Genomic DNA, 25,936 nt, shown 5'->3' on the forward strand with positions numbered 1-25,936 from the left:
GTTTGACTCAAAGTCAACAGGGGGTCGCCAAACACTTGAACAAGAAAATTGGGTTTACGTGGGCGAGGGAAGGTTTGTGATGGTGAGTGGGTGTTAGCGGGGACTCCGGCGGTGTTGATGAATGTGTATGCGCCTAATTGGGATAATGCCGGATTCATGAAGAGGCTAATAGGGGCGATGCCGGATTTGGACTCTCACCAGGGATTTTAATTGTATTGGAGCCGAGGGTGGATAGGTCGAGCCCTATGTCACTGGGGAGGTCAAGAATGGCTTGAGAGCTGGGAGGGTTTACGGAGAGGATGAGGATGGTGGGTCCGTGGAGGTTTGAGCACCTCCTTCCTCTCGCATGTGCATAGAGTATATTCCAGGATTAATTTTTTTGTGGTGAGCCGGCGGTGCCGATTGGGATGGAAGGTATGGAATATGCAGGAATAGTGATTTCAGACCAAGCCCCGCATTATCAAGATATGAGACTTTGTTTGGGTCAGGTGCAGAGACTGGGGTGGAGGTTGGATTTGGGGCCTTTTGGCGGACAAGGAGTTCTGTGAGAAGCTGGCGATAGTGATTAAGAATTATGTTGAGCTTAATCAAAATGGGGAGTTATCGGCAGGAATGTTTTGGGATGCCTTGAAGGCGGAGGTCCAGGGTGAAATTATTTTGTTCAATGCCCAGAAGGATAGGATGGGGAGGGAGGAGCATCGACTGTTGGTCAAGATAGTGGAGGTGGATAGGAGATACACTGTGGCCCCCACGAAGGAGTTGTTGGCAGGAAGAAAGACGTTGCAGGGGCAGTTTGATCGGTTGATGATGGGAAAGGCAATGGCTCAGCTGCGGAGGGCGCGGAGGTGCAGTATAGGTATGGGGAGAAGGCGAGTCACATATTGGCCCCCCATCTGCGACGTCAGGCTATGGTATGGGAAATTTCTGTTGTTGTTTGTGACGGACCCGTTGGAAAACATGGGCACAATCATGGGCTTACTGGAGAGGTTTGGGACCATTTTGGGCTATAAATAGAATGTAGGGAAAAACACCAGGTGTTCCCAGTGAATGCAGAGGGGCGGGGGCAAACCTGGGTGCACTGCCATTTCAGGTAAGGGAGTGGTTCCAGTATTCGGGCAGTCAGGTAACGCGTGAATGGGCCACGATGCATATGTGGAATTTGACCGGGTTGGTGGCGGAAACTAAGGGGACCTTAAAAGGTGGAAAACGCTACACCTGACATCGGCGAGGAAGGTGCAGGTGGTGAAGATGAACATATCGCCAAGATTCCTGTTTGTGTTTCAGTCCCTCTCGATTTTCCTCTCCGAGGCCTTTGTTTGGCGGGTAAATATATTAATCTCAGAATTCGTGTGGGCAGGGAAGGTAACGAGGGTGAAGATGGCTCTGTTACAAAGGCAGAGGCGGGAAGGGTGCTGGTGCTCCTAAATTTGTTGCATTACTTTTGGGCAGCAAATGTGGAAGAGGTGAGAGGGTGGTGGGAAGGGGAGGGGCAGATTGGGTCAGGTTAGTGGAGGAGTCTTGTAAGGTATGAGCATGAGGGCTCTGGTGAGCTGCTGTCATTTTCCCTGAGGAAGTAAACGAGGAGTCTGGTGGTGGACTCGCCCAAAAAATATTTAAACCAGTTGAGGAGACACTTTTGGAGAAAGTGTTCTCCCGGATTGGGGGGTGGGTGGGTGGGGAGGGGGGGAGGGGGGGGGGGGGGTTGTGGGGGGTGTAGGATTTGGGATATATATATGTATATAGTGCAAGAGCTGCTGAAGGGGAAGATGGCTGATGTTGTGGCCTTCATCTCTGATTGCCCAGCGATGGGTACTTTCCAATTGGAGGTCAACCATGTGTGGCATGGTTGGGTGACTTATATGAGTTTCTCAGGTTGGAGAAAATCATTTTTTCCCTAAGGGGGTCAGAGGAGCGCTTTGAGGTGCGATGGAGGCCGTTCATGGCTATATGTGAGGAGCTGTTTGTCACGGGGAGGGGGGAGTAATTGGGGGGAAAATGTATAAACTGTTGGACGTTAAGGTTGTGTTATTATGTTTAATACGTTTGGAACAAAATACCTTTTTTTTTAAAAAAGCTCAGTCTGTTCAGTCTTTCTGATATCATCCGTGTAAATCTTTTTGGTGCATTCTCCAAAGTGTCTTTTCGTAATATGAAGAACTGGAAAGTACACACGGGGATGGCACGGTAGCACAGTGGATAGCACGGCCGCCTCACCGCACCAGGGACCCAGGTTCAATTCCAGCCTTGGGTGACTGTGTGCAGTTGGCACATTCTCCCACTGTCTGCGTGGGTTTCCTTGGGTGCTCTGATTTCCTCCCACAGTCCAAAAATGTGCAGGATAGGTCATGCTAAATTGCCCCATGTTGTCCAGGGATGTGAAAGTTAGTTGGGGTTACGGGGATAGGGTGGGGGAGTGGGCCTAGGTGGGGTGCTCTTTCAGAGGATTGGTGCCTTGTAGAGATTCTGTGATTCACCCCCAGAATGTGGTCTATAACTAAGGTGCTACACAAGTTCCTCTGATTTTCAATTTTATTGCTCAGGAAATGTCCTCAGTTTACATTTTAAAGCCATGTTGAACAGTGTGCTGCTTTTAATGATACCCCCAGATTCTGCCCCATTTAGACTCTGAGGTTTTAAAAAAATAACTGAACAGGATGAATCTGTGAAATGAAACCTCAGATAAAGGTTTAGTTGGAAGCCTTTAGTTGAGAAACATGCGAGGGCCCTTCCTCCCAAGAATATTTGATGCTGACCAAAGTTGTCTGCTGCAAACATTCACCCCTCATTGTTGTTTATTTCCGGATAAACTAAGTGATCTTGTTATGTTGATTTTTTTTTAAAGTTATTTTGGTACGCCCTCCATCTCGTCACATCACGCCCATCCTCTCACATCACGGTTTAAACTACTTTTACAAAGTAGGATTACAGCAAAGTAAAAATAGGCTTGTTGTGACAAATTTTGACGGACAACTCGTTCCCAGTAGCAACGCTGAATTTAAAAGGCCGGTGTGCAGGCGAGCGGGCTGTTGAGTGAGGCGCTGCTTCACACAAAGCGGCCAACGGGCAACAGCAGCAGCCAGTGAGCAGAGGCAGCCCAGGTCAATGGGCTTCGGCTTTGCGAGAACTCCCGCCGCCTACTCGCTGAAGGTGACCCTCAACAACAGCCTTCCACTCCCGCCGGGAGCACCCACTCGATTATCTCCTCTGACTTTCCCCGAGTTGGTAAGTGTAACTTTCTGAGTGTTACAGCTGCTGGAACCAGGCATGGGAACGCAATATAAGAAATAGCAGCCGAGTAGGAGAGGTACTGTATAATGGTTTAATATAGTGTCTGTACTCCATTAACCCCCTCTTGGTGTGCAACTGTGACTGTACTCTGATTATTAACCTCTCCAATTATAACCCTTATTTATTTTTGAATTAAATTCTTTACTTATTAGCAACTTTGAATCTTTTCCACCCATGCACCCAACATGAACTGCTGTCAGAATATTTTACCTAAATAGTATATACCTGACAGGTCTATCCATTTCTACTTCTTCCATCGAGCAGGAGATACAGAAGTTTGAGAACACGCACGAACAGACTCAAAAACAGCTTCTTCCCTGCTGTCACCAGACTCCTAAATGACCCTCTTATGGGGACTGACCTCATTAACACTACACCCTGTATGCTTCATCCGATGCCGGTGCTTATGTAGTTACATTGTATACCTTGTGTTGCCCTATTATGTATTTTCTTTTATTCCCTTTTCTTCCCATGTACTTAATGATCTGTTGAGCTGCTCGCAGAAAAATACTTTTCAATGTATTTCAGTACATGTGACAATAAACAAATCCAATCCAATCCAATTTTGTTTTAACAATTAACGTTGAAATGTAGGAAATATAAGCAGCAATTTGATAATGACCAGAGCAATTTGATAATGACCGAGAGGACAGATGGAACTTTTGTTTAATGTTTCATGTGGGAAACTGGTAGCTCTGACAGTTCAGCATTCCCTCAATCAACAGTCAGCCTATAATTTGTGCTTTGGAGTGGGACTTGAACCCAGGACCTTCTGACACGAGAGGCATAAGAATGAACAAAAACAGAAAATGCTGGACAATCTCAGCAGGTCTGATAGCACCCGTGGAGAGAGCAAACAGGTAACATTCCAAGTCTGGACAACTCTTTGCACAGATACGAATGAATTGGGTCTGCAGTATTGCAGGGCAGAGTTATGTCTGAACAACCACTCTGCCTGGTTAATGGAACCCTGAGGAGTTGGCCTTTTAAAAAATTCTTACATGGGATGGCGGCGTCGCTGGATGGGCCAGCATTTATTGCCCACCCCTAATTGCCTCTGGGCTGAGTGGCCTTGAGGGCATTTAAGAGTCAACCACATTGCTCTGGTTCAGGAGTCACATGTGGGCCAGACCACATAAGGGCGGGAGGTTTCCTTCTCTCAAGGACATTAATGAACCGGATGTGTTGCCGGCAGCAGAGATTGTTCCCCCTCATTTCGACCTGTGCAAATCGACAGGTTGGAGCAATAATTGGAAAACCTGCCAGTGCTCAGTTTTGGCAAGACTATACAGTTTTACCTGATTATATCTTTCAGTGCTCTTGGACATGCACAGTCAGGGACCCCCTGAGCATTGATATTGACAACCTCTGCTGCAGTTTTCAATAAGAAATCTTACAACACCAGGTTAAAGTCCAACAGGTTTGTTTCAAACACTAGCTTTCGGAGCACTGCTCCTTCCTCAGGTGAATGAAGAGGTCTGTTCCAGAAACATATATATAGACAAATTCAAAGATGCCAGACAATGACAGACAATCTCTGCATCTGTAAAGATTTAATTACCTGCAAATGCTCGCATTCTAAGCATTGACTGGCATCTTTGACTTTGTCTATATATATATGTTTCTGGAACATACCTCTTCATTCACCTGAAGAAGGAGCAGTGCTCCAAAAGCTAATGTTTGAAACAAACCTGTTGGACTTTAACCTGGTGTTGTAAGACTTCTTAATGTGCTCACCCCAGTCCAACGCCGGCATCTCCACTTCATGATAATTTTCAATGTGGAGGAAAACCCAAAGAATTACAAAACTTTATATCCGAGAGCCCCGGTTTTTAAACTCTTGTACCTGCCGAGAATGGAATGCATTCCAATCGGAATAGCAGGGTGTAAAGCACCAGTCCAAGTCCCAGGAATGCCCCAATTTCAATGGATGTGCGGGATTAAAAACTAACATTAACTCACTGCAGTTAGCCAAGTGGTGTGGGTTCCTATAGAGACAGTTCACAGTAACTTGGGGTTGGAATTTCAGCCCCCCACCGGGACCATGATCAGATGTGTGTGGGGCGGGGGAGGTGGGGAGGGGGTAGGTAGCTAAGAGTAATCCAGCTGCTTGATTAGGTGCAAAAGCAGTGGCAGGCTGCCCTGTGGCCACTCTCACCAACCCCCACCCCAACACACACCACCCCACCCCAAACACACCCACAGCACTCCCCCAGCACACTCGCACCACATCCCCAACACACACCCCCAACACACACCCCCACCTCCCCAACACCCCCAACACACACCCCAACACACACACCACAGACCCCCAACACACTCACCCCCCAACACACACACACCACACACCCCCAACACACACACCCCCCCCAACACACACCCCAACACACATATACCACACACCCCCAACACACACACCACACCCCCCCAACACACACCCTCAACACACACAATACCCTCCACAACATACCCCCAACACACACCCCCAACACACACACCCCAACATACCCCCAACACACACCCCAACACACATATAACACACACACCACAGACCCCCAACACACACCCCCCAACACACACACACCCCCAACACACACACACCCCAACACACATATACCACACGCCCCCAACACACACCACACCCCCCAACACACACCCTCAACATACACAATACCCTCCACAACATACCCCCAACACACACCCCCAACACACACACCCCAACATACCCCCAACACATACCCCCAACACACACCCCAACACACATATACCACACACCCCCCAACACACACACCACAGACCCCTAACACACTCACCCCCCAACACACACACACCACACACCCCCAACACACCCACACTCCCAACACACACACCCCAACATACCCACAACACACACCCCAACACACATATACCACACACTCCCAACACACACACCACACCCCCTCAACACACACAATACCCTCCACAACACACCCCCAGCACACTCGCACCACATCCCCCAACACACACACCCACCCGCAACACACATCCCCAACACACACACCACAGACCCCCAACACACTCACCCCCCAACACACACACCACAAACCCCCAACACACCCACCCCCAACACACACCCTCAACACACACAATACCCCCACAACACACCCCCAGCACACTCGCACCACATCCCCCAACACACACACCCACCCCCCAACACACACACACACCACAGACCCCCAACACACTCACCCCCCCAACACACAGACACCACACACCCCCAACACCCACTCCCCAACACACACACACACACACACCACACACCTCAACACACACACCACCCTCCAACACCCCCCCAACACCCCCCCAACACACACATACCACACACCCTCAACATACACACACACACCACCCACACACACCCCCCAATACACACAGACTACACACACACACCACGCCACCCCAAAAACACCTAACACACACCCTAACACACACCCACCCAATACACATACACCCCCCCCACATCCCCCCAAAACATACATCACACACCCCCCAACAGACACACATGCACCACATCCCGCAGCACACATACCACATCCCCCCAACATAGACACACCACACCCCATCAACGCACACACCACACCCTCTCACAACGCAGACGCACCACAATAATGCCTCCATACATCCATCCCCCCCCCCCCCCCCCCCCCCCCCATCACACAGACCACACCCAAAAAGGGAACAACAGATAATCCCAGTTTCTCCTCCAGGCAAAATCATTTCTTCATAAAGATAAACTCAAGTCTATAATTTTACTACCTCTTCTAAGAATTCCCTTAAAACATAAAAAGGGTGGCATTGTTTTTAGCACTGCTGCCTCACAGTGCCAGGGGCAGGGATTCAATCCCTGCCAGGGATGACTGTCTGTCTGGAGTTTGCACTTTCTCCCCGTGTCTGAGTGGGTTTCCTCCGGGTGCTCCGTTTCCTCTCACAGTCCAAAGATGTGCAGGTTGGGTGGATTGGCCAAGCTAAATTGCCCCTGAGTATCTAAAGATGTGCAGGTTTGGTGGGGTTACAGGGGTAGGGCGGGGGAGTGGGCCTAGGTAGGGTGCTGTTTCAGAAGTTCAGTGCAGACTCAATGGGCTGAATGGCCTCCATCTATACTGTAGGAATTCTATGGTTCTATGGCCAGCAGTCCTTAGTGTCTACCACAACACCTACTAATCCTAATTCATTACCATAGCAGTAAAAGGATAAATGCATGAAAAAAACTTCAAGGTGGTTTTCAAATTATTTTATGGGATGCAGGCATCACTGATTGGGTGAGTATTATTGCCCATCACTAAATACCCTTGAGAAGGTGATGGTGAGCCACCTCTTGACCTGCTGGAGTCGATGCGGTGTAGGTATACCCACAGTGCTGTTCCAAGGTTTTTAACCCAACAACCATGAACGAACGACGATATAGGGTGTGCTTCTCCGGCCGTGTTGAGCACTCACTTGAGCGCAACGTGCCAGAGAATGCCAGGAAAGGTCTTCAGCAAGCCTCCTGACAGGCTCCGCGCCTCCAGGAGTTCTCCGAAGTCCTGCAAAATGTCGGAGTCGGACCCCCGTCACAAATGGGTGGGACCAAATGATGCTCGCGGAAATAGGTCATCAACCTACTTACGGTCTACTGAGCTGGATCTAGCAGCCTCCCTCGATTCTTCGGCCTCCACAGCGCGGCTGCAGCCAGGCGGCGATCAATCCTAGTCCACACAAACGTGGACCAGGCAGAAGGCAACCGGGGAAGCGTCCTGGGCCACCGGAGACCCCAGGGTGGTCAGGGTAAAGACAGGGTGGCTCTCTGGCCCTCCCCCTAGAATACTGACAACCTGGCACTGCCAAGGTGCCCAGATGGCACTGCCAAGCCAGCAGGAGCACTGCCTGGGTGCCAGGGTGGCAGTGCACGGGTGCTCGAGTGCCAGAGTGGAACTGCCAAAGGTCAAGGGGCAATGGGGACCATGCCCATGTAATGAGGGTGGAAGCGGGGTTTGAAAGATGGGGAAGTGCAAGGCAGATACTTCGGGGCCTCCGGGAGGTTATGGGGGTGATGGGTGGGGGTCCTAGGAGGAAGGAGGTGCTGTAAGGGTGCTTAGGGGGCCTGAGGGGGGGACCCCATAGCAGGATGTACTCACTTGTGGGGTAGTGTCCATGTGTGTGGGGAGTGACCTTGCTCATGGGTGGGGAATGTGGGGGACCCAGGTGCCCAATTAGAGATCGGGGCACCTTTTCAATATGGTGGCCTGATCTCTGAGTTCAGCTCCCCAGTGGTAAAAAAAATTTCAAAGTGTGGGCTAAACCGATGAAAAACTCCCCAGGGCCTAAAAAAGTGACTGACGTGTCATTGAATAGCGGTGGGGAACTCGCCGGCACCCTGAGAAACCCACCACAAATTAACTTTTACATTTTTGGGGAGAGTCGGGCCCATAGTTCCAAGTCAGGATGGTATGTGGCTTACAGTGGAACATGTTACATAGAACATAGAACAGTACAGCACAGAACAGGCCCTTCGGCCAACAATGTTGTGCCGAGCCATGATCACCCTACTCAAACCCACGTATCCACCCTATACCCGTAACCCAACAACCCCCCCCTTAACCTTACTTTTTATTAGGACACTACGGGCAATTTATCATGGCCAATCCACCTAACCCGCACATCTTTGGACTGTGGGAGGAACCCGGAGCACCCGGAGGAAACCCACGCACACAGGGGGAGGACGTGCAGACTCCACACAGACAGTCACCCAGCCGGGAATCGAACCTGGGACCCTGGAGCTGTGAAGCATTTATGCTAACCACCATGCTACCCTGCTGCCCCACAGGGGTGCTTTTCCCATGCACCTGCTGCCCTTGCTCTTCCAGATGGTAGAGATTACTGGTTTGGAAGGTGCTGTCGAAGGGGCCTCAGTGAGTTGCTATTCAGATAATAAGCACTGTTCAAGTTTTATGTTTATGGTTTATGCCGTCCTCTAGTTCTCTGAGTCATTATAATCACTTCCATTTCTCAACTACTCTATTTTGAAGTTGGTCAGACTCAATCTGGGAGCAAACCTTTTGTGGTGAATTCCCTCTTCAGAGGCAGCCTTCCTACTCATATCATAAGCCTTATTTACAACCGCATCAGACCACATAGTTTCATTGAATTTACAGTGCAGAAGGAGGCCATTCGGCCCATCGAGTCTGCACCGGCCCTTACAAAGAGCAACCCACTGAAGCCCATGTATCTACCCTATCCCAGCAGCCCCCACTTAGCCTTTTTGGACACTAAGGGCAATTTAGCATGGCCAATCCACCTAACCCGCACATCTTTGGACTGTGGAAGGAAACCGGAGCTCCCGGAGGAAACCCACGCGCACACGGGGAGGACGTGCAGACTCCGCACAGGCAGTGACCCAGCCGGGAATCGAACCTGGGACCCTGGAGCTGTGAAGCAATTGTGCTAACCAGTATGCTACCGTGCTTGTTACAGAAGGGAGAATTGCGTTCAAAATATTTTCCCTCATGCTGCCTTTAACTAGCTATTCAAAAGATTAAAACATGGTAGGAACTGAGAGATATGAGCAAGTGTACAGATATGCCCTTTTTACCACTTAAGATTACATGGCATAGAATACCTTCGCTTTCATTCAAATAAAACTTGTATTCTGTACGCAAACAAAAAAAAAGCCAAGATTTGGCAAGGACCCATCCTAGTGAAACCATGAATTCAAACATTTTGAATATTTCAGGCAGATCTTTTGTCAAACGTAAATCCTAGATACATAAATATAGTCAACATAAAACATTTCTGAATCACTGACAATGGGCACCAATTATTGAAGCTTTATAGCCAGGCAACTAAAAACAAAGACAAGTGTTTGACAGAGCAGATAATACAAATCCTAGTGAATGCCATCATTATAGCAGGAACATGATTACCTCAATCTTCAAAATCTTTTTGTGGTTTCATGAATGAAGAAGTGGATGCAAAACGCTTAAATAAGATTAGTGTAACTTTAGTGTAAACCTCCAAATTACCAAACCTGCATCGGTAATCTTCTGCTGACAAAATAATTTAAAATATTTACATCAATGGGAAATTGAGTCTTAAAAAATCATACACAGCAAATCTTTCAAAGTTGTGCAATGATGTATTTTTCCTCTAACTTGTTGATTTAAAAATAAATGATCAATCAGGAAGTTACAGTAGCATTGTGGTTAGCACAGTTGCTTCACAGCTCCAGGGTCCCAGGTTCGATTCCTGGCTTGGGTCACTGTCTGTGCGGAGTCTGCACGTTCTCCCCGTGTGTGCGTGGGTTTCTTCAGGGTGCTCCGGTTTCCTCCCACAGTCCAAAGATGTGCGGGTTAGGTGGATTGGCCATGATAAATTGCCCTTAGTGTCCAAAATTGCCCTTAATGTTGGGTGGGGTTACTGGGTAATGGGGATAGGGTGGAGGTGTGGGCTTGGGTAGGGTGCTCTTTCCAAGAGCCAGTGCAGACTCGATGGGCCGAATGGCCTCCTTCACTGTAAATTCTATGATTCTTAATTTACAGAGACATGCCCGAGCAATTTAGTTTTGTAGACAATAGATTTTCTTTTGGGTGTTAGCTTCGTAACACTTCTGGAATGAGGTGCCTACCATTTCCTATTCGCAGGATTCTACCTTTGCCTGGTTATTTGAATAAAATGAGGGAAGATTGCTATGTAATGTAATTGTAAATGCGTTTCTGAAGAGCAAAGGAAATCTGCACCCCGTCCCACTGTATGCTATCAGAAGAACTTTAACAAACTGTCCAAAAGGAAAAGGTGCAAAAAATCTGTAAAATGGGAATGTTTTGCTTGAAGCTAACGTTCATTGTTATTTATTTTGTCTAATTAAATGCAGTTCGAGGGCATTATTTGGGGTTTCAATTGAGTACACAGAAAGGGACATTTATTCAAACTGTGATGTGATTAAGTCAGAGGTGTATGTTTGCAATGTTTCACTTTGTAAATAGATGTAAGACTGAGTAAAGAATGGCTTAATACAAAGTGTACTAAAAAATGTTGAAATTCAACGGAGGTAATCCTGTTGGGGTGGATCAGTCCCCCCCCCCCCCCCCCCCCCCCCCACGCCACATGGACTTGTTGAATCTGCCTGGATTTCATCCTATTGATGAAGAAGGTAAATACTACTCCCAATATGCCTGACTCTTAAATAGGGCTTACTATGAAACATTACAGATGCTGGAGGTTTATTCAGATGAGCACATTTATATATATTTAAAATAAATTTAGAGTACCCAATTCTTTTTTTTCCAATTAAGGGGCAATTTAGCATGGCCAATCCACCTAGCCTGCATATCTTTGGGTTGTGGGGGGTGAGCCCCACACAGACGTGAGGCAAATGTGCAAACTCCACACAGACAGTGACCTGGGGCTGGGATTGACCCCGCGTTCTCGGCGCTGTGAGGCAGCAGTGCTAACCACTGCACCACCATTCCGCCCTTCATCTATATTACCGATTCATGAGCCGACATTAAGGAGCATCACCCATAGTTTGAAGAGTTCAGTCCTGATCCTTGTATGTCTGAATAGAAAGTGATGGTTTGAGATTTTTTTCAATGAAGAATATTATTGTTCATTGCTGTCCATCTGGGTGGAAATGGCACCTGGAAAGTGATCAGTACATTGTCAATCTTGAATTAGCAGCGTCAAAAGAATAATGATAAAACAAAGCAGAACATTCTGGGAATAGACAATGTGTTGGTCAGTCAACATTTGAAAGAGAGGAGAGGGGAAGGTGTCTGACATCTATAAGGTAATGCAGGAGGTGGAGGAGTCGTCAGTGGAGGAGCTGAAGGCTAAATGGGAGGAGGAACTCGGAGAGCAGATAGAGGACGGGACTTGGGCGGATGCCTTGGAGAGAGTCAACTCCTCCTCCTCATGTGCGAGGCTTAGTCTCATCCAATTTAAGGTGCTGCACCGGGCCCACATGTCCGGGACTAGGATGAGTAGGTTCTTCGGGGGTGCGGACAGGTGCACCAGATGTTCGGGGAGTCCTGCGAACCACGCCCATATGTTCTGGGCATGCCCAGCACTGGAAGAATTCTGGAAGGGGGTGGCGGGGACGGTGTCGAGGGTGGTTGGATCCAGGGTCAAACCAGGGTGGGGACTCGCGATTTTTGGAGTTGCGGTAGAGCCGGGAGTGCAGGAGGCGAAAGAGGCCGGTGTCCTGGCCTTTGCGTCCCTAGTATCCCGTCGAAGGATTCTGTTACAATGGAAGGATGCAAGGCCCCCAAGTGTGGAGACCTGGATCAGTGACATGGCGGGATTTATAAAATTGGAAAAGGTCAAATTTGCCCTGAGAGGATCAATACAAGGGTTCTATAAACGATGGCAGCCTTTTCTGGACTTCCTGGCTCAGAGATAGGTAACTGGGTCAATAGCAGCAGCAACCCGGGGGGGGGGGGGGGGGGGGGTGCATTATTGTAGTGTTTATTCTGTAACTTTATAGTGTGTTAATTTGGGTTGTTGTTAAAATGCTGGGTTGTTCATGGGGATGGGGCGAATGTATATGATTGTTAATATTATTGTTATTTTCGGTATTTTACTAAGGTGCGTCAATGTTGTATAAAATCAAAATTTCTCAATAAAAATTATTTAAAAAAAAAACATTTGAAAGAGGATAAGAAAAATTCTCCGCTCTCCACGCTGCGTGGGAGAATCGCGGGAGGGCCCCCCGACTAATTTCACGAACCCCTGGCGCCCCCCACGATTCTCCACCCCCCGTTTTTCACGGCGACCGGCGAATCTCCGACCCGGATGGGCCGAGCGGCCTGCCGTTCGCGGTTCACGACGGCGGCAACCACACCTGGTCGCTGCTGTCGTGAAAACTCCGTGAGATGCCTGTTTGGAGCTTGTAGGGGGCCTGGTGGGGAATGAGCACCACGACTGTGCCGGGAGGGGACAGGCCCGCGATCGGTGCCCACCGATCGTCGGGCCGGCGACTCAATCGGACCCACTATTTCCCCTCCGCTGCCCCGCAAGATAAAGCCGCCACGTCTTGCGGGGTGGCTGAGGGGAAAGATGGCCACCGCGCATGCGCGGGTTCGAGCTGTCAGCCGCTGTGACGTCAGCCGCGCATGTGCGGGTTGGAGCCGACCAACCTGCACTTGCGTGGCTGACGTCACATAGCCGTCGCGTCACTGTCGGTGCGCCGCCCGGCGGCCAAGAGTTACGGAGCGCCACTCCTAGCCCCGCCGGGAGGGGAGAATAGGGGGCGAGGAGCGGCCGAGTTTCACGACGGCCCTCCCGATTTTTCCCGGGAGCGGAGAATCGCGCCCAAGGTTTTGGGTAAGCAAAAGCTTTGCCTCAAGTTGTGTAGGACTTTGGTTAGCGAATGGAACACTGTTCATTTGTTGTTTGACTGAGGAGCACATCCTGTAGGGGTATGGAGTACCAAAGCATAGATAAGAATAGACAGTGTCGACTTTTTGAACACTAATCAATCTCTATAACCAACACACATAGCAACCACTTCAGGAAGAATGTGTATTTATAGCACAGTTTATTTCTCATGCATTTTTTATATTTTAAATCTAGTTTAAACTCTTAAGGGCGCGATTTAACGGAAAGAAACAGACTCCCGTTTTGGGCATGTTTAGCGGGGTGTTTCACGGCGCCTGCAGTTCTGAAGACGACCCCATTATCAAACGGGACACTTTATTTCTTGGCCTTGGCGAGGAAAGCCCCACCGGGGCCACAATTACCTTTATCCCCGGCACTGAGGAGCTCAGCTCATCGGTGCACGAAGAGATGGCACCATTTTAAATATTGCCTCAATCTCTTCAAGCCCCTGACCACCCCCACTGCAGCCTCTGCACCTCCCAAAGCCCCAACTTACTAGTTAGGAGGTCCTTGAACCCCCTCCCCACACCCCACCTCATAAGGGTAGGGAACCCCCAGGCCCAATCCCTGACATGGGCAACCTGGCACCCTGCCAGTGTCACTGCCAGTGTACCCAAGTGCCAGTGCAAAGGTGCCAGGCTGGCAGTATCAAGATGCCCGGGTGGCAGCAGGATTTCCAGGATACCACCCTGCCCAGAGCGTGACCACCTAGAAGCCTCCAGTGGTCTGCGAGACGCCCCCCCCCCCCCCCCCCCACCCTAGGTGCCATTACACCTCGTCCACATTTGTGTGGACTAATACTAACTGTGTCAAGTCGAGATCACCTATGTGCAGGAGTTCATTCCCGGGCCTCAGGAGCATCGGGCGCCAACATATTTATGTGAGCCTAATTGTTTACTTAAATATTTAAATCTGGATCACGGCCAGCGAGGGTGAGATCCAGATCGTGATGTTTCGCGGGAGGCCTCTAGTGAGATTTAACGTCTTTGTTGTATCACCGAGTCGACGCTACGAGACCATTCAATCGCACCCTAAATTTTCTCTGCATCACTCACCTTTGAAATCACCTAGAGTTACCACTTGGTTGATTTTTAAGTTGACCTTATTTAGATTCACAGGTAATAAATTGGATTCAGAGGTTTGCCTGTTTGTCCAGCAGCCTAGCCTCTTTGTCACCAGTGTAGTTTTCTGCCTATGAAACGAAATGAAAGTCACCATGGTCCCAGAAGACCATTGACTGCTCTCCCCTTTTGAGAGAGAGCTGACTGGTAGTGATTTAACCTGAGGGTCACAATACCTCAGGCGAGGGGCAAGGTTGAGAAATCGGGGCCTTCGTGGATAACCTCAGCTGGTAATGGAATGGAACCCATGTTGTTGGCGTCACTCTGCATCACAAACCAGCCATCCAGCCAACTGAGCTAGCCAACCCACACTTATACTGCTAGTAAGACAGCCTGGGCTAGTGTGCATCATTTCTAGCCTCACTTGACCTGGAGTCACACCACCAGTGAAATTAGATTTATTTAAATACCCTAGGTCTTTGGTTGAGTCCAATAAACTACAGTCACCAGGTTTGTAACTTTAAAACATGAGGGGCGAAATTCTCCCAAAACGGGAGAAATCGTAAAACTGCCGTAAAACCCGGGCGGGTTTTACGGCAGCGCGCCCCTTCCCGACGGGGGACCGATTCTGGTCCCCCGTCGGGGCTAGCAGCCCGACGTTGGAGGTCCGACAAGTCGGGCTTAACGAAAATCGTTAAGCCCGCTTGCCGGAGTTAGCGCCGGCTGACGCGTCATATGACGTCAGCCGCGCATGCGCAGGTGGGAAGACTCCACCCGCGCATGCGCGGGTGACGTCATCGTGTTTTTGCGCGAAACCCGCGCATGCGCAGGCCGGGTTGCCCCTCAGCCGCCCCGCGTATTGATACTGCGGGGCGGCGGAAGGACAAATAGTGCGCGGGCATCGGGCCCGCTGCCCGTGATCGGTGCCCACCGATCGCGGGCCCATGGCACCCTTGGCACGGCCGTGGTACTGCCGTGCCAATCGGTGCCATGGTTATTTTTTGCGAGTTTGTCACGACGTTTTTACGAACGGCAGGACCAGGTGTGTTTGCCGTTCGTAAAAAGGTCGTAAAGGGCTGGGACTTCGGCCCTTCTAACAGCTGAGAATCGCTGCCAGCCGTAAAAAAACGGCGGCAGCGATTCTTGTCGGGATTTCGGCGGGGGGGGGGGGGGGAGGGCGTCAAAAAAGTCGGGAAGGCCCTCCCCCTATTCTCCCACCCGTCGTGGGGGGGGGAGAATTTCGCCCGAGGAACCTTTTGCATCAACAGTATCTTTAATTAAATAGACAGAAAATGTAGCTGGTTATGGACACTCCCCCCCCCCCCCCCCCCCCCCCACACACACATGCCCGTTTTCTAACTCCGCCTGCAAAAATACATAGAGGGGAATGGATGGTGGAAAGGTAAATAAAATATTAATAAAATAAACGCTGGAATAGTGATTGGCACTGTTACTCGCAACACCAGGGTCAATTAGGGTGACTGTCAGTGTGGAGTTTGCACTTTCTCCTCGTGTCTCCATGGATTTCCTCCTTGTGTTCTGATTTGCTCCCACAGTCCAAATGTGTGCAGGTTAGGTGGATTGGCCATGCTAAATTGCCACTTAGTGTCCAAGGATGTGCAGGTTGGGTGGGGTTAAGGGGGTGGTCTAGGTAGGGTGCTCTTTCAGAGGATCAGTGCAGACTTGAAGAGACGAATACGCTCCTTCTGCACTGTAGGGATTCTATGGATTTTTGATTCACAGGGATGACTTCCAGTCAATGTATTTCTGAATTTTAAACTTCTGGGTTAGCACTTCCATTCTTCCAGGCTTGATATGATCTTCTCAGGCAAGATTGTCTACATTCCCTAAAGACTCGGCATCATTTCAGGTTCACAGCAAAGGATTGCTGTCAAAACAATAGATCAGTTATTTAACTTCAGCCCCTGAAGAGCAACAAGCTGCTTCCAGCTACAGACCGCAAGCAGCAGAGAAATAAAACGGCTCCCTTCACATCTGAGGTCCAATCATTTCCGAAGAGTTCTCTCAGAACCATCACCCAGTAGGAACTAATCACTGACTGTTGTCAGGCAGAACCTGTCCCTGGTTAACCCATTGGTTGCAAGTTAACCAATTGGAGTGATTCCCTCCAAAACTGGTTCCTCCCATCAACTTGTTGCCGAAGAATCTGGCTTCTCCTCTCAAACACAAAACCTGAGAATACAATGTCCTGGTAAGGAGGCTGTTTTAAACTTTGGGTCTTCTGCTTTCTTCTCTCTACTTAAAGGCACCTCCCAATTATTGATCCACAGACCAAAGCAGTAAAATAAAAGAAATGGGAACAAAGGAAATACACAGGGACAAGAATAGTCAAGAATGACTCTTACTCTGCTTCTCCGGTAAAGATGATGGTCCATTTTGCAGTTTTAATGATGGTGCAACTATCAGGCAGGATTCTCTATCCAGCGACCTAAGAATCCAGAATTGCAATCGGGCAGAGAATCGGCATCACCCAATAATCAAGGTTGGCGGCAGGGACCTCAAAAGTGGCGTGATGCGTTCAACATCCGCACCGCAATAGGCATCCAAATCGTACAGTAACGACCATTAGCACATCATTAATGGGTCACACCCAGTACTCTCCAGCCTCCCACGACTCCCATGGTGCTCCACCTCCACTAGGCAGAAAGAGAAGGCACCCTCCTGGCAGGTTAGCACGCAGCCCACTCAAGGAGGTCACCCACGGTAGGCCCCACAAGCAGGTGCGGGACAGGGGCCGCAGAACATACTGCTGGCAGAGACGGGTGGCAGGGCTGGAGACCCCTGGTGGCAGTGACCGGTGGAGCCAGAGGTGTAGAAGGCAGAGTGTCGGAGGGAACTGCCGGAGGTGGGGCAAGGATTGGGAGGAAGGATGCGGAGGCAGGGACTGCAGTGCAAGCCAGGCCGCCGCATAGCCTATTGGACCTGGATGGGCACAGGAATACTTACCATGCTAACATCTCTGCCCTTTACCCATGCAGAGAATGGATTACGGAGTACAGCCAGGAGTGGTTGGCATCTGCTTGGCCGCCACCGTCCTGGCGGATATACTGAGGCTGCACGAATAGGAGGTGCTCGTGGGGGACCCTGCAGCACAAGAGTCTGCCCCAGAGTGGCAGGGGCCTGCCGGTGAGGCTGGACAGCCAGCCGGCCAGCCAACAGGCAGAGGAGAAGGTGGGAAGGAGGCATTGTGTGTACCAGCAGCACTTGTCTTACGAGGACTTGCCAGACCAGACGTGTTGCCGATAACTGCGGATGAGCAGAAAGACTGTGTGACATCTCTGCATCTCTGCTAGACTGTGGTGCACCTGGGACCGTGGGGAATGGGAGCGGACACCCATTTCCTGTGGCCGACAAGATGGTGGTTGCCCTGAGCGTTTATGCCACGGGACCATTCCAAGCGCCGAGTGGGGACTTCTCCGGAATCTTCCAGACCTCTTGAGCACAAATGCGTCCGCACCGTAACGGATGCCCTATATGCCTGGGTGGCAGAGTATATCACCTACAACATGGACCGAGCCCAGCAGGGGGTGATTGACAGGACACATGTCCCTCTACGCGTACTGGCCCATCAGGAGGTGCCCTTTATCAATAGGCAGGGATTCCATTTCCTGAATGTGCAGTCGGTATGTGGCCACTGGCTGCACATCATGCACGTTGGCACTTGGTATCCGGGCAGCGTACACAGGCACCTTTGAGGCACCCCATGGAGTGAGGGGCTGGGTCTTGGGATTATCCACTGCAGTGATAGTTGATAACACCTATCTGGAAGCTTCAGACTAATGCGGAGAACCCATGCAGCAACCAGGGGTATCATCAAGCGGTACACAGCATGCTGAAGGCGCAGTTCAGGTGCCTGGATCGCTCTGGAGGGGCCGTCCAGTAGAGCCCTGGAAGGGTCTCTCCCGCATTGTGGTGGACCATTGCTTTTTCCACAACATCGCGCTGCAGAGGGGAAACATGCGGGAGGAGGTGGTGGAGAAACGCCATGCCTTGTACAAAGAGGAAGATGCGGATGCGGGCCAGGATGGGCATGACATGGGCCCCGTCCAGGCACAGGAGGTTGCACGACGTGTGCACCAGGGTCGCCATGCAAGGGAAAACTTGATCTCCTCCAGGTTCCCCTACTAGGGGCCCTGGCCACCGGCAGCTAAAACACCCCGTTTCACCCCTGTAACATCCCCCCCTCCCACAGACAACCCCTCCATCCCCTTCTGCAATCCATCCCCAACACCCACACCTCCCCCCACCTCCGAACGTCCCACCAGCATCACCGCAGGATGTTGACCGTGCTTTGGCAGCATCAGCAGGGCTGGCCCATGGGGCAGAGGATGATGATGACCCACTCTGCGATGAGCTCTGGTGCTCTGCCTCAGCTGACAATGACTCTTGCACCGGTGACACATGCCACTGTCAGCCCGGGTGATCCCAGCATGCGTGTTGGCTAGTCCACCACACGGGCCCACAGTCTTTCTGGGGGTGGGGTGAATGGTGCGGGGACACTCGCCTGGTAGACCCTGCCACATGGCGCCCCTATATCTCTGGCCCAGGCCTCTGCCGCCTCGTAGGTGGCCACTGGGGGTACCCCAGAATGCCCTGGGGGCATTGCCCATGCCCTCTTCCAGCACCCGCACACCACACCGCTAGCCTTCCATCTACCCCCCCCCCCCCTCCACCTGACACACCCTCTACACCCAGCCCAACCCATCCCCCACACCCTGCAGATAGAGGGCTGAGGAACATCAGTGAACAGGTGTTTATTGATGACAATGATGTGTACAATAACTGTGCCCTAGCCCCTCCTATGTGCTGCACCTATGCCAATTTAACTTGTGTCTATCTTTCTAACATTACGTGTGCTAACACTCCTTCTAGATGGTCCCCAAGCAGTAAATCAGCCGTGGAGGCGGCTTGCTGCATTTCCCACCCTGTGACCTGGGTCCCTTTGGCGACCGTCCTCTGGAGCGACCAGGCCTGGATGGACCTGGGAGTTGTCCGGGTGTTATGGGTGGCCTGGTGCCATCCTGCCCTTCCTGGTGCCCAATCTCATTGAGATAATTTTCAATTCTGAATGTCCTTTTACCTAATCTGGTCGTGAAACACTTCAATCTTTGTGAAGTATGTATTGCCAAACTTCATGTTAGAAATCCAAATGCTGACCTTGGCCACTATTTGAATTAGCTTGGCATCAAGAGCAGCATGGTAGCACAAGTGGTTAGCACTGTGGCTTCACAGCGCCAGGGTCCCAGGTTTGATTCCCTGCTGGGTCACTGTCTGTGCGGAGTCTGCACGTTCTCCCCGTGTCTGCGTGGGTTTCTTCCGGGTGCTCTGGTTTCCTCCCACACTCCAAAGACGTGCAGGTTAGGTGGATTGGCCATGATAAATTGCCCTTAGTGTCCAAAAAGGTTAGGAGGGGTTACTGGGTTACGGAGATAGGGTGGAAGTGAGGGCTTAAGTTGGTGGGTGCAGACCCGATGGGCCGAATGGCCTCCTTCTGCACTGTATGTTCTATCATTTGTCCTTTTTTCCTTTTGCTCTTCCAAAAAAAATACACAAAACTTCAAGCTGTTCCGCTCCCCTCCTCCAGCTAACGATCTTACTCTTAAGTATTTTAAATAATTTTATTATTGTCACAGGTAGACTTACATTAACACTGCAATTAAGTTACTGTGAAAATCCTTGAGTCGCCAACACTCCGGTACCCATACAGGTACACGGAGGGAGAATTCAGAATGTCCAATTTACTCAAGGCGACAAAGAGACTGATAGAATTTTAGTCTTTCTCTTAAGGAGTTTGGAATACCCAGGGATGGAAATCATGCTGCAATTATATAAAACTCTGTTGACACCCCATTTAAAATACTTTGCTCAATCCCGACTTCTCACCTCAGGAAAGATACATTGAGCTTGGACGGGTTGCAGTACAGATTTACCAGGGTTAAAAGGGTTAAATTCTAAGAGTGGATTGCATTGACTGAGCTTAAATTCCCTTAAGTATAAAAGATTAAGCATGAGGTGTGTAATATGATGAAAGGAATTAATAGGACTGAAAGAAAGAAACAATATCCTCTGGTGGAGGAGCCCAGGGCAACTGGGCATAATCTTACAGTTAGAAGTAAGCAGTTCAGGGTGATGTTGGGAAGCAGTCCTTCACTAAAAGGAAAGTGGGAATCGTGAATTCGCTCCCAAAAACGCTGTTGTGGCTGGATCATTGCAAACTTCAAAACCAAACTTGGCAGATTTTTATAAGGGTATTGGTTACAGAACTCAGGCCAAACAAATAGAGTCAAGTTACAGATCCATGATCTAACTGAATGACGGAACAGATTCAAGGGAGTTTATGAACTTCTGTTTATATGTTCCTTCCTTTCTCCGTTCCAAACACCGATCGTAAATCCTCAAACCTTTCTCTCATTCAACAAATGGTAGCTCAAAGCATTTCACGTATTGTGATATTAATGATGGCTGGCCCTAGTATTTGCAGGATTGTCTTTGCATTAAATGTCAATCTGTGATGTGACCACTAATAGCAAACGTTCGCCTTGCTGCTCCCATCAGGAAAATGCAACGTCTTAAGCCACACATTTTTGAGGGAGACATAACAAAGCGGTTGGAGGCAGAGAGACGGGAGTCTCAGCGTGCAGAAGCCAGGCTCCGGAATGGACTACACAATTTGGAGGAGGCAAGATTCTATTGCATTGACAGAATGAGCAAAGAACAGAGACGGCTCCAGAGGGACCTGATAAGAATAAAGAGTGGTGAGTTGCCTCCTGTTAACATTCAAATTTCTACAAATAAATTCCTTAAGGATGATGATGCGGATAGCACTGGGGAATGGAATATTTGTGCTACCTTGCACCCGGTGGTGATAAATTCACAGGTCACCTATTTCATATTTTGATGCAATACCAAATAAACCTGATTGAACTAACTTCAAGGTCTGGAGTATCTTTCTGATCTAAGCTGCATCCAATTGCAGCCAGTGTTAGACCAGTGTACCTAACACGACAGAGACGAGCTTGTTTTCCCGGGCCTACATGAATAATGCGTTTGCCTATCAAAATTAACATGACCTTAAGTCATATGATGGTGGGAATAACTGAGATTTCTGGAATTTGAAAGACATTTCCTTCATTTCTATTTTTTCTTTGACTGAGATCTGCAGTATTATGAAACCGAAGGTTCTGACAGCCAGCCTATGTGCACTGCAAAATGTTTTGGAAGCCCTCGCACCCCACACACACATTCTGAAGGAGAAGCAGCCGGAATGGACAGACCCCTGTTCTGCGTAATCAGGGCAGAGGAAGAGGAGCAGCAGAAGCAAGGAGGTTCCAAGAGTGAGGCATCCAAGCAGAAGACCGAAGCATAGCTGACATTATTGCTGAAGGTGGTGCTACATTGGCACTTGCTTTACGGTGGGAATCACCAATAGGCACAGGCCAAAGGAATCCAAGGGAAACTTGGGCACAGGTTCTGACTTGTGGTGCAGAAGCCAATGTAAATTTAAGTCTATCGCTTCTCTGCCTTTTGGCTAAGATGAGCGTGAGGTCAGGTGTAATGCCTGGATCTGGTATGTCTCTCTTGTGGACACCATGAATTGGATTCAATTTGAATTGTTTTTTGGAGTAGGCAAGGAGCTGAATTAGGGATTTGCACCTGTCCACACGCTGAGCTCTGGCTTTGTAACTCTGATAAAGGAATACATTTTTAAAAAAGTAAATTGAAGTCTAAGTTCTACGTAAATGTAATTTGTGTGAGTATGTCCATAGTTGGGATAAAGACTTGGGATGGGGCGGGTTGGGTGGTGGTGTGGGGGGAGATGAAGAGTAAAGGGTTAATATTGGGAGTACCTGATACCAAAGTAACTATGATGCAATGTCACATGACTAAGAGACGGTGAAATGGTGAGAAACTAACATCCAACCTCGTGTGGAGTTGTACACTGAGGCGTACACAGATGTTTAAACAAACAAGAATGGGTTCTACCAACCGTAGGCTATGGTAGCATTCTTCAGGTGACAGGCAAACCCAAAAGAAATCCCATTGAGACCACAAACCCAAGCTGAAACATAAACCAGGAAACCTCGGGCTGCGGGCGGTCAGGGTATCCAAGGTATCTGGACTGTAAACTGTGCAGAGAATGTTTTCCTACAGATAAAGCATAAGGTTCACTGGAAATTGTCAGCAATGTTAGTGATTCGAATACTGTTGTGAATTAATTTCAACTGGAATAAATTGATTAAATATGAGATGCATCTAACAACGGGTTTAAAAAAGTGCTAGTTGATGAGTTGGCACTGAAGAGATGACCCACAATACCTTACTGATGCTTTCTCACATTTATACTTGTCATCCAGGGCAGCACGGTGGCACAGTGGTTAGCGTTGCTGCCTCAAAACGTCGAGGTCCTAGGTTCGATCCCGGCTCTGGGTCACTGTCCGTGTGGAGTTTGTACATTCTCCCCGTGTTTGCGTGGGTTTCACCCCACAACCCAAAGATGTGCAGGCTGGGTGGATTGGCCACTCTAAATTGCCCCTGAATTGGAAAACGTGAATTGAGTACTCTAAATTTATTGAAAAAATACTTGTCATCCATCAGTTCAGAAAAAGCATGTGATAGTTTGAACTTATTTTCATGATTTGACCCCTGAAAGATTCTATTGCGACAGTGGCTCTGGTCATATTTTATCCCAAAGTAATAATAGCTCTTATTTCCTACCAAATTTAGATTTAGATTTTCCCATTTTCTGCCACAGCAGTCTGGATCAAATCTTCATAATCACAAAAATATAAAAGATAGGAGCCCCTTTGGCTTACATTTGCAACTCACCTTCCTTCCCATTACGTTATCCGACTGCCTCCTCAATGATATGCACCGCCCCACCTCTGGGCCTGGAATGATTTGAGAGCTATAGCAACCTGACACTATAGGTGCTATTTGTCCCAGATGCATGTCTTTACAAATCACAAGATAATTTAACAGAAAGAATGCCATCTGTATCACCTTGATTCATTTCATCAAAAACTTCTACAATTTTCCACCGCTTTATTGCGGTATATATTTGCTTCTTAAATGATTCCAGGACTTTCTGCAAGAGTCTTTTCCAGATGTTTATCATTCTTCTGTATGAAGAGGAGCTTCCTGAGATCATTCCTTTTTTTTTAATAGTTTGAACCTATGTTTCCCTGTCCTACTCGCACAATTTACTTCAAAGGAATATTCTGGATTTACTATTTCCAGACCTTAAACACCCTCGTTCTCTCTCTCTCTCACACTGATTCTTAGACATCTTACCAGGTAGAAAGGTCTACAATTTTGCAGTCGTTCCTCCAAGCTCAGAATTTGTTGCATGGCCAATCCACCTACCCTGCACATCTTTGGGTTGTGGGGTAAAACCCAGGCAGACACGGGAGGAATGTGCAAACTCCACAGGGACAGTGACCCTGGCCAGGATCGAACCCGGGTCTTCAGTGCAGCAAGGCAGCAATGCTAACCACTGCGCCACCCTGCCGCCCCAGCTCAGAATTCTAACATCAGGGGCACGATTCTCCGGCCGCGTTGCGCTCAAGCGAGAGCACAACACGGTCGGAGAATGCTGGGAAAGGCCTGCAACGAGCCTCCCGACAGCCTTCGCGAGATTCCCCGGAGTCCCACAGGATGTCGGAGTCAGACCCCGCCCCAAATGGGCGCGATTGAATGATGCTCACGAAAGTAGGTCAGAAACCTACTTACGGCCATTCTGCACAGGACCCACCGGCCTCCCTCGATCTTCGTCTTCATCAAGGAGGCTGCAGCCGGGCGCCAATCAGTGCTTGTCCACACAAACGTGGGCCAGGTGGAACTGCACCCGGTTGGTCTCCTGGGCTATCAGAGGCCCCTGAGTGGTCAGGTTAATTGCAGGGTGACTCCCTGGCCCTTCCCCTGTAATGTGGGCACCTTAGCACTGCCGGCTGGCACCTCGGCACTGCCACTCTGGCACTGCCAAGGTGCCCAGATGGCATTATCAAGCTGGCAGGAGCACTGCCTGGGTGCCGTGGTCATGATGTGGAGATGCCGGCGTTGGACTGGGGTGAGCACAGTAAGAAGTCTTACAACACCAGGTTAAAGTCCAACAGGTTTGTTTCAAACACGAGCTTTCGGAGCACGGCTCCTTCTTCAGGTGAAGAAGGAGCCGTGCTCCGAAAGCTCGTGTTTGAAACAAACCTGTTGGACTTTAACCGGGTGCCGTGGTGGCAGTGCAAGGGTACCCAGGGTGGCACTGCCAAGGGCCAGGGGGCAAGGGGGCCACGCTCATTAAATGAGGGGGGATGGGGGATTTGAAGGGTGGCGGCGTGCAGGGCAGGTAATAGGGGCCCTGATAGGTTGGAGCGGTAATGGATTTGGATCCTAGGAGGGTAGGAGTGCTTGGGGGGCCCGATGAGGGGGACCCCCAGGGACCACATAGCGGGGTGTCCTCACTTCGGGGGGTGTGGGGTAGTGTCCATGTGTTTGGGGGGGTGACATTGCCCATTTATGGGTGGTGTGGGGGTCCCACAAGCTCTTTTAGAGATAGGGGCACCCTTTCAAAATCGTGGCCCGATCTCTGAGTTCAGCTCCCCAGTGCTAAACAAAATTCTAAGGGCTGGATTCTCCTGCCCCGCCCACCTCAAGAACACCACGGGCAAGAGGCAGATAATGGAGAACTCTATTGACCTTGATAGTGCCAACCGGGGTGCCAGGGGCAGGCCTGCCATGTCCCCAAACACCTGGGGGCTACAATGGTCTCCGAGCCTGCCGGCATGCTCAAAACTTGGGGACTGGATTCTCCAATCGCCAACGCCAAAATTGCGTACGGCAATCGGCCAGAGAATCCCTGTTTACGCCGGAATTGTGGGGAGGGTGCCAATTTTGCGATGCTCCACCCCCACTAAAACTGCGTACTGAGTACGCCGCACACTGTATGGGCGGCTTCAGGACATCACCTGAGGCCCTCCCCCGATGCTCCGCCCCCGTGGGCTGAGTCCCCCATGGCGTGGGCCACGTGTGCTCACACCATTCAGGGACCTCGCGGGGCGGCAGTGGACTGAGTCCAGCGGCACCACAGTTGGGGGCGGAACCGTTCCGCTGGCGGGGGCTCGGCGGGGGTTGGGGAGTCTGGTGGGGGGTGGTCTGGGGGTGGCAAGGCTGGTTACAGGGGGATA

At 49.9% G+C, this 25,936-nt stretch overlaps 1 protein-coding gene across 1 annotated transcript in view; it reads left to right on the forward strand.

Moving 5' to 3' along the window:
• Positions 1–2,959: 2,959 nt before the first annotated feature.
• LOC119964147 (coiled-coil domain-containing protein 190) overlaps positions 2,960–25,936 on the forward strand; it is a 28,722-nt gene continuing 5,745 nt past the window's right edge. Inside the window, exons 1-2 of the mRNA XM_038793442.1 lie at positions 2,960–3,222; positions 21,305–21,514. Of these exons, the coding sequence (XP_038649370.1) occupies positions 21,319–21,514 (196 nt within the window). The 5' untranslated portion in view covers positions 2,960–3,222; positions 21,305–21,318. The remainder of the gene's footprint in view (positions 3,223–21,304; positions 21,515–25,936) is intronic.

The sequence above is a fragment of the Scyliorhinus canicula genome, chromosome 4 (genome assembly GCF_902713615.1).
Source record: "Scyliorhinus canicula chromosome 4, sScyCan1.1, whole genome shotgun sequence".
NCBI lineage: Eukaryota > Metazoa > Chordata > Chondrichthyes > Carcharhiniformes > Scyliorhinidae > Scyliorhinus > Scyliorhinus canicula.